The sequence below is a fragment of the Melanostigma gelatinosum genome, assembly GCF_949748355.1.
Source record: "Melanostigma gelatinosum genome assembly, chromosome: 7".
In the NCBI taxonomy this organism is placed as follows: domain Eukaryota; kingdom Metazoa; phylum Chordata; class Actinopteri; order Perciformes; family Zoarcidae; genus Melanostigma; species Melanostigma gelatinosum.
In genome coordinates, this window is record NC_136640.1 from 11,228,874 (window position 1) to 11,238,995 (window position 10,122).

Here is a 10,122-nt window from a genome sequence, read left to right on the forward strand (position 1 = left end):
GTCCGCGGCCCGCAGGTTGAGAACCGTTACAGCAGCCTCGGTCCATGATGCAGAAATCAGTCACTTTGTATCGAATCAGAAAATAAACAATGTGACAGATTTACAGCAAGAAAATAATGTTTGCTTTCAAGTCACAGTTTTTATTTCTTATTTTTTTCCCCGGTGTGTTTTCCTTTGTAGGCTGTATACTCCCACACGCACTTGCTTTGCATTGATCCTCTTCACAGTCGACGTATTGCTGTTTCGGGCTGGTCCCTCCAATCAGCTGTCCTGCTCACGTTGTCGTACGATCCTCTCGCGTGTTCTGCTCCCGGTGGCTTGTTTTCATCATTCCCTTCGCTCAGCCTCAGTCCACAAGCAGCTCGATGTCTCCGTCGATGGGCGAGTAGGAAGGGTGCGCGTGTTGAGAGGATGGACTGCGCACTTGCCTCGCGGGCTTTCGTATCGACGCACTTCAAAACATCCTCTTCCTAACGATGCTGCGTGTTGCGAAGACGAGGAGCGGTTCCGCCGGAGCACCGCCGTGCCGCGCGCCGCGGGGGTTTTGCATTTTTACGCAGCTGTCCAGCCTCCCCGTCCTCTAAGCAAACGTCGTCACATGCGGCTCAGAAGCACTTTGAAGCTTCAGATAACATGTGTTTGGGTAAAAACCGCAGCCGACAGGATTTGGACCAGCACTGGAGGCCAGCATGCGCGGATCGGAGGACGTTTTCATAACGCTTGCGAATCATATTTAGTCGATTTTGGCACCTAACACGCTATAACGGGTAAGCAGATAATTTTGGCTGAAGATATAATGAAAAGGCTTAATTAATTGATGTAGCTGCATCCTGACTGTAAGTCCATGTTTTCTCCCATTTCTGCTGATTTCTGTGGTCATCAATACCTTATTTATAGCCACCACATGACCTCAATTCAGAACTTGCACTTCTCCCTCTCTCTGTGGCTGAAATAAGCAATGTTCCTCATAAGAGGAAGTGACATTTAGCAGCTTCAGTTCAAGCTTTACAGTGTGATAGGAAGTTGGAAAAGGTAGTCTCTTGAAGAGAGGACGCGATGGATGCTGGTAGTAAAATATCTGTGGGTCCCATCCTTCTGATTTCCTTCCTCTGTCCCTCCAGACTCGGCCATGGGTGATGAGAGCAGCCTGTCCCGGCAGATAGGGAGCGTGGAGAGGAGCGTGGTGTTCCTCCGGCAGGAGCACCTCACTTTACTCCACGGCCTCCACCTGGAGATCCTCTCCCTGCAGAAACGATGCACAGGTGAGGGACACACTGCTGCTGATCTTACTGCGTGTGCATGAGGGAGCCAAGAGACTTTTATGTGACCCCCGAAATGTAAAATAACACTCCATAAACTTACAGCCATGATGGTGTGACTATTATCTGCTAATTTACAATTTCTTTAGTTCATGAAATGTAGGATAGGATAAAGAAAAGCAGCAAATCTTCAATGAGCTCATATTTATGTGAAGGATCCTTTGGTGCTATCAGCAAGGACCCCTCCCACTGACCCTCAAAGAGAACATTTACAGAGAGTTTTAATTACTTACTTGATGTATTTTGTGGATAGAAGGCAGTTTTGTGGCCTTTTTGAATTCGGTTTTTACACTTTATGATATGATTCTATCCAGGCACAAGCTCATTTGACGGACTACATGATCAATATTTCATTTCCAAAGGAACATAAGCGCTGTTGTGACTCTCGATCTGTAGTGCAGTTATTGTCATTTTCATCTCAGCTAGAGAACCTAAATCTCCCCGTGTGCACACAGGCCTCATTGTTCATATGATGTGTGTCTGCACCATCAGTCAATGACTGCACGGTGATGTCATGCTACAATTCCTGTTGATTGCATCATTTCCTGTTTCGGGCCTAATGGATATACCGTTCATTTACTCAAGCAAGCCGGTGCACATGATCAAACATGCACGCACGCACACACACACACACACACATTTGCATTACTATAACTGGGAGGATGCTCTATTTGATTTTCATTAATTCCCTGGAGGCCTTCCTTATCCTTTTACTATCAGTGAATATGAATATTTAAATTGGTGGGGGGGGGGGTCAGCTTTGTCTCCTCAGAGTGGAGGAGAATCTCCCTATGTGACTAAATACACACACACACACAAGCATGCACGTACATAAGCCACATATTGCACACACACACATTCATTGTCACACACAAAATACTGTACAACTTTAGAGAGATGCATTCAAACATATCTGTCACAGTGAATCCATAGATCCCATATCTTCAGTAATCCATATGAACAGGATTGTGGTAAACTAATATACAGGGGGGGCGGGGGGGGGTTGTTTAGTAGAGAACAACCCCCTCCATTACTTTGTAGCTCTGCTGCACAATCACATCTGGTCAATAAAGCTGTGTGTGTGTGTGTGTGTGTGTGTGTGTGTGTGTGTGTGTGTGTGTGTGTGTGTGTGTGTGTGTGTGTGTGTGTGTGTGTGTGTGTGTGTGTGTGTGTGTGTGTGTGTGTGTGTGTGTGATGGTATAGAAAGACAGCCTAAATGTTTCTTTTTGTCCACATAAATAAAGTAGAGTTAAAGTAATGCTTATGAGTTCTTTCAGCTCCAAGAAAACAAGACAACGTTTGGGCAAACCTTCAAAAACACAATCTTTTTCTTTATAGAAATAATTGAAACAATAAATTATTGAAACAATACTGTTGTACAAACAAACATATTCCTTCCACAGACCTCATCAACACAAATATTGCAGTCATTCTTTTAGTTTTTGGGGTTGGTTTCAACGAGGTTGCCATATATAAAACGAGGTGATGATGACGAAGAGTCTGGAGAACGGCTGTGACGCCAGATGCCGATGGGTGTTTGCTGCCAGCTTGCTAATGTGCAGCCTGGAAGGATACGTCAAGGTTGAGCTGACGAAGTTGCCGTGCACATTAGCTCTGACTTTGAACCGCTGACCTCTTTATTATTGTTCTAAACTCTCGTTCTCATCGCCTTAAAGGCTCTTACGCTTCTGCCTCGTTGAACGACCAGCTAAATGACTTTGTGTCCTCTTGTTTTTGAAAAATGGGGCTTTTTCTCTGATATAACGTGTTTTTATTGCGTGCCATAGAAATCAGTTAGGCGCGTGTCTTTCGAGATGCGTTTGCAACATTCAAGGTCGAGCCATGAAACAAAAACCTTGGATGCTCAGTGAGGCTGGAGGAGATGAGCCGAATCTACAAAGCGTCTCACACACACTGAATGATGCAATGTGCTGAGCTCCTCCTTTTCATTGTTTGTTTGTTTTTTAAGGAATAGTTCCTGGAGCCGACTTCCTGCGGTGAAATAAACTTCACTTGTGATTCATGCGTGATTGAGGACAATGACTAGAAAACAGGACCTCTCAAAGTCTCCCATGTTTTGCAGTTCAAAATGAAACAGCAAGCAGCGAGTCTGTCTTTCTGGAGCTGTCGATCTGCGGTTCCTCTATCCCCTCTTCCTTCCTCCCTCCCTTCCTTCATTCCCTACTATCTGTCTCCCCACCCTCCTCACCTCCTCTGTCTCCCTCTCTTCATGCCAGCAGCATGGGCAGGCGTGTTATGCTTACTGCAGGAAGGAGAAAGGGTGTGACGGAGAGAGGAAGAGGAGAAGAAAGGCTACAAATAACACTTCTGCTGTTTTAGATTCTGCTTTATATTTCAAGTAAACATCTATGTAAGCGAGTGTTGTTTGAGAGTTACCAATTTAAAAAGATGGCCATTAACCTAGTTTACGATCGTCACCCGTGGCTGATTGAACAGTCGCATATCTCTGGCAATGGAAAATTAAAATAGGACAAATCTGTGTTATCACGTTCATCTAGAGATGACTGGAGCCGCACACACACAGACACGTTTCTGTTTCAGAGTGTGCTGAAAGCTGAGTGTAGAGATTTCCCTGATTCCGGCCGGCCTGAAGGAAAATCCAAATGACCGACCAGACATGACCAGCAGTCTGACCCCCACAACCCCGTCAGAGACACGATGCTGATATATCATTTATTATCGGGGACAATCCAACCCTGCTAATAACTAAGCACCATATACCAGTCTGATACATGATCTTCTCAATAACATAAACCGTCAGTGGCTATAATACACTGACATGAGATATGATCCAGCTCGTATCCAAAAATGACCAGATATGTGCCAGATATCATATCATGTAATATATGCATAATCCGAATCATGTTAATGGAGTATCTCACTGTAACATCATTCAGCTATATTACTACTTCCTGCACCACTGAAGAACAGTCATACAATCATGATTTTATTGTCCAATAAAGCATTGAGACCAGCAAGCTGCTGACTGTCTGTCTGATTATTATTATTGTTATTATTATTATTATTATTTTATGGTACAAGACAAATGGATGCATCCACTAATGCAAGAGATAAACGTTGTTGACAACGTGACACCGGGTATAACAATAACAACTGCACTACACAGTACAATACACAAGAGAAATCTGTATTGATCAGTTCTCCACAAAATCATGTTTCACTTTTTTATAATCCGTCATTCTGCAGAATGCTTCAGTGTGGAACTGTAGTTTTGGGTTAAAATGATGTTTTATTGGCTACATCAGTTGTTGTCAAGCATCTTGAATTTCACTTGGCTTATTTTTGGAGTTTCCATTTGTTTGGTTTTGCATTTCCTCTTGAAACCGGCTGCACAGCCAGTCGTTGTTATTTGAGTGAATGTTGATTTTAAGGAGTGCTAATAATGCTAATAAGTCTTTTTGAGGTTGCAGTTTTACCTCCAGACTGTGACAAGTAATGAAACAGGACATCGTCTTTGATGTAAAATTTCAGATTTAGCTTCATCAATTATGTATGCGCTCACTGAAAATGTGCTGGAAACTGCATCGAGCATCTGGTTTGTCAACCAGCAGCAGCAAACTGAAAATGTAAGCATAGAGCTTTAATAAGACATTTCAGCACCATTGAGCATCTTTATTTGAGCTCCAATAATATTATTTCATGTGTTTTTATACATTAATATAGATATATATCTTTAACAGCTCTTTCCTGTGGTTTTGTCTTTCTCTTGTGTTTTTCAGAGTTGACAGGTGATCTAAAGGTGAAGCCTCCAGGCAGAAGCCAAATAGGTATGTTCAAAAAAAAAATCCCTTCTGTGCTCTTTTTCTTCATCACCCACCTCCATCATGAATACGCTCTCCGTCTGCACTGGAGACAGAAAGACGCACATGTTTGCATCTCCTTGGGCTTGTTTGCCTTTGCCCGACTCAACCTCAACCCCCAATCCACCGTAACTCGACGCCCACACCCCCTCTCTGCCTCCTTCTGTCCGCCCCAACCCTCCCATCCCCCAGGGGATGAATCCCTGTCAGCTGCCCTCCTCCCTCTTCTCACCCACGCTCACTTAATTTACTTACCCTCGAGGAGGGAGACGCCTCTGACAAACCACACACAGGACAGATCATGGCTGCAAAATGTTTCCTCGTTTTTCTGTGTGAAAAGAGTTGGTCACAGCTGTACGGGGGTCGCAAAGCACGAACTGGGAAGAACCTAACACAGCTGCAAAGACCACATGCCTCAACATATTTGGCTCATAGCGGGAATTTGCAGGACCGTTTGTGGTGTCTGGATGCAAAGATAGGCACCATTTTGTCACAGTGAATTAGAGACAGAGCAAGGGGAGTCAAAAGACTGTGTGAATGTGCGTGTGGTTGTAGAAAGCAAAGGGGGGGGGGGGTCGTCTTGTTAAGCTGCATTACTCAGCCATTAAACCCCATCTCTTTTTCCAGGACAGGTTATCCGCTGATCCATCAGTACAGCACGGCCCTCTGTTCTCCTCCCATCCTGAAAAATGTATCCATCCTCTTTCTTTTTTCCTGCTCTCGTCTTTCCTCGTTGTCCCAGAGGGGGTGTCCACTTACAAGACTTTGCTGAGAACCAGAGCGATGTAGAGCCAAGGAAAAGGAGAGAGGAGGAGGAGGAGGAGGAGGAGGAGGAGGAGGTGGTGGAAGGCGAGAGGTAGCGAGGAGTACGACTCAGGGAAAAGACAAGGCAGCAGGATGCGGTCAGCTGCAGATGCTGAGGAGGAGGGGAGAGGGGAATGGAAGGATATGAAGATCACATTAGGTACTGTAGTCTATAGTTAGCATATGAGCTCAACCTGGGTGTGGTGATGGGCGACAGAAAACCTGAGACTGATCGGCGCTCAGAGGATCTGTCCTGGAGAGAAAGAAAATCACAGATGAAATACGACTTAAGTATGATGAAGGGAAGTCATACAGACAGAAAGATAAGAGCGAAAGCTCGCGCAAGTGAAGAATGCAGATCATAAAGCAATAAGATGCAGCAGCTTTAAAGGTGCATTCTTTGCACTGTTAGCCGTCACCACGTAGACAGCTGTTGATAGAAAATCGAAATGCTCCCAATCTCATATATAGCACCTTTAACCTGTAGTTGTTATCAACGTATGAAGCACCTTATTACATTTAAGCCTAATATGGATTCAAGGCTTTGCAGTTTTAAGTTCCAGGACTCGCCAAACCTGCCTCCACCCTTTGGGATTCTCCTACCCTGCAAACCTGACCTATTTCTATGGGCTGAGGCAACGGAGCAGGCCTCTGTGGATGTAATCTCCTTCTCCTCTGGCAAGCTCCAGCTCAGTCAGCTCAGAGGTTGCTGCACTGGCTTTTCATTCATGCCTCCCTCTCCTCAGGGGAATTTTACTGGAATGAAAGAGCAAAATCTTTGTCTACAGAAGCAAATGGAGGGGAAAAAAAGAACAATAAGCAGAATACTGTGTTAAACCTGTGCTTGGCAGAGAGTTCAAATGGAGAGAAGGCCTCGAGTAGTCGTTTTTGTGTTTTATCTCTCACAAATCGGCGCGAGTTGATGTTTTAGAATTTTGCAGTGTGTTATGTATCAGTGGTGCAGAATGACTGTACCTTGCTTTAGAACAGCAGTGATCTACGCCGGCTAGTTTTCTCTCTCCAGTGTGTAAATACTGATGATTAATTGTCTCATGTTTTCATCTCCACCTCTTGCATATTGTCATATTTGTTCGGGTATTGAAAATGACATGTGAACATGTCTAGTTGATAATAACAAGCCCAGATTTGTAGGATCTTTGAGCTGGCGTCCTGAAGTATTTCAGAAATTATTCTGGAAGAAATAACATCCATTTAAAGAGACAAATGTGTGTATCATGAATATCTTTCAAACAAGATTCACAACATTGACTAAATATTGATATTGCCCAGCTGTAGTCGTTGAGGGTAGAATGGAGATAACCCTTTCCATATATGTGTGTCATTCATAGCTCCAGCTCTAAAGCCATCACACTATACCGTTAGCAGATTCAGACTTTGAGAGGAAACTGGTGATTCCCCAAATACTCAGATTTGGTCTCATCATGAACTACTTTCATATCATTTTACTGAGTGGATCCTTGATAAAATGTGATCTGGACAATCTCTGATTTCTGCCTATTTGGTCATATGTGGTGAGGATTAGAGCTTGTATGTCCCAACAAATAAGTAATCTGCCTCTGTGTTAATGCACAACGTGTACTAAATAGTGTGTATATGCTGTGTGTGTTTTATGTACACTATGGCTGATTTTGTTGAACACTGACCACCAGTGTGTTGTCGAAAGAGCCTTCATATTTTTGATGAAGATACACTAATTGTCCGGCCTATATATAGAAAATCAAATACCATAAGATTTTTGAGCCCTATTTGTAGCAGTAGTTTATATATTGAAACTCCGTTATATTTGGAAACTCTTGATTTTGACTCCTGCAGGTATTTAACACTTGCATTTCTGGTCCATCTCTGTGTCAGAGTTACAGGAGGAAGAGGAGCTCCTGGAGGACTGCTGTTGGGACGCGGAGAGCCGTCTGGCCGAGCAGGAGTGCTCCGTAGGAGAGTTTCGTAAGGAGCTGACTCACAAAGGGGCTTTGGTTGGAGCCCTCCGAGCCAATCTCAAGGAAAAGGAGCGCCATTTCCTGGAGGAGCTCAAACGCCGCAGCCACTGTTCCACCATCCTTAACACGGAGCTGCAGAAACAAACAGAGGCAGCAGCATACCTCTCCTTCCAGCTGCATGCTGCCAGGCAGAAACTGCACCACCAGCGGATGCAGCAGAGGCAGGGACTCCTCACCCGGGCCAACATTCAGGGGGCCCAGTATGGTGCCGAGCAGAACTCCGTTTCTCCACAGATGCCGTCAGGGGCCTCCCCCGTGGTTAAACCCAAGCGTAAGAGTGCCAGGGCGTCTTCGAGAGTGGAGCGCGCCCGTGAGTGTGTGCCCATAGAGAAAGTGATGGGCCCTGCAGAGCCCACAGCGATGCCGGACCCTGCACTCTTCCTCCACCCTCGAAGGCACAGGGTCCGCTCCAGGCACACTGTGGCACAAAGACAGCCTCCGTTGAGCCTGGAGAAGGAGGATGAGGAGGAAGGAGGTGGAGAGGGGCTAGTGGAGCCCCAGGGTGAACGGGCCAGACTGTTGTCTTCAGCAGCAGTGCCCCCTGCTGCTGAGACGAAGGCAGATTAGCGACGACTGTGACCTGCACTTTTAACTGCAGTTTGATCACCGTATCGTTCTCTTCTGTCAGACTGTTAATGCTGTTAACTGTTGTTCTGCACCTTTACTGAATTGATACTGAGACTGGTTTTAGCTTATTGAATTATATTACACTTATTGCTGACACTTTTTTCATATGGACTTGACCTTTAAATAACTTGCAAAGCTCAGTGAGTGTCACCTTAAGTCGGTCTTAAATGAAGTTAGATGAATTATCTGTTTACACTGGTGTCACATGCTCAATATGCTGTGGGGCCTTTTTTCAAAGCAACTCCTTTTTGATCTACAAAGAGTAGCCTTCGGACTCTGGACATGCTCTATATGAAAAGTGCCCGAAGAGTACTTCTGTTATCATGTGGCGCTGTAAAAATGAAATTGAATTCGGAAATCAAAATATGGGGTTGGTGAATGGTAGCAGCCATTTCAGATGGACTACACGCCGACGTGTTGTGTAGCCCAATCAACTGTGAGCTTTCAAGGCCAACCATAAATCACCCATGTGACCCAACGATTGGTTGAGTAACAGCTGAAAATATCTGAAGTGGCATGCATGTCTGTTTGAGTCCTCTGTGTTTGTTCCTGTGACTTATTAAATTATGAATACAAACTACAACCAATTGGAAACGATAACCTCCAACAAAGTATGTTTTGTCTGAATTTGAATCTGTGACCACTGCATTCCTTTACAGTAAATACTTGTATCTAATTGGCCAGAAGGTGTCCTTTTAACATCATTTATGAGGACACATAATTCGTTTCTCTGAATCTTAACCTCAACTGGTTATCTCTGCAACAATTGACCATACGCTAACGTAAAGCCTAACCCCAATGCCTGAGGGCAATGCTTCAGGAAACACGAGTTTAGGAGGAAACACAAGACCTGCTAACAGTTGAAAATGTGTGAAACCATATCTATTAACTGCACTCTTATTACGGCAACAAACTATTTCACAGAATTTTATCAAAATTGCAATATGGCCTCCTGCAATTTTCAAATCGCAGGAATAGGAGCAGTATTTGTTAAAGGCGAAATGTTTGTCAAAATACCATTTTAGATGAAATGTTGTGATGCTGCAGAGATGTGTTGGCCTACACATCATATTCTACAGACTTAACAAAAACATCTTATTTTGGTAAAGATCCCCACAAAAATCAAACCACAGTCATTTTAATGTTTTTCATTGAAAATGAGAATAATGGTTTAGAAATGATCACACTCCCTCTAATATTTCAAATCATATTGCATTTGCAATGTCAGTTAAAGTAATTGCAATTAGATATTTTTTCAAAATAGTACAGCACCAACTCATGTTTGCCGTTGGATATTATCGCTCATTTAATACATTGTTACATTTTTGAAAATCTAAAAGGATAATGCACACCATCATAGCCTGTATGTTTACACACAGATACATGTGTGCTGCGATTCCTCTGTGGCTGCTTTCTATAAACAGGTGATAATAAGTTCTGAGTCACTGAACCATGCGTTTCACTCGGGTGTGGTTTGTGTACTAAACACACACACAGTGTGTCACACGCACACAT

General features: G+C 43.9%; 1 protein-coding gene across 1 annotated transcript; it reads left to right on the forward strand.

Annotated features, from left to right (window-relative positions):
• Positions 1-1,129: 1,129 nt before the first annotated feature.
• On the forward strand, positions 1,130-8,740 carry ccdc92ba (coiled-coil domain containing 92Ba; the record flags this gene model as incomplete). The annotated part of the gene is made up of 3 exons (XM_079272441.1): positions 1,130-1,262; positions 5,081-5,128; positions 7,838-8,740. The coding sequence occupies 3 exons, from the start codon at positions 1,130-1,132 to the stop codon at positions 8,545-8,547; spliced, it is 891 nt and encodes a 296-aa protein (XP_079128567.1). The 3' UTR covers positions 8,548-8,740.
• Positions 8,741-10,122: the final 1,382 nt, after the last annotated feature.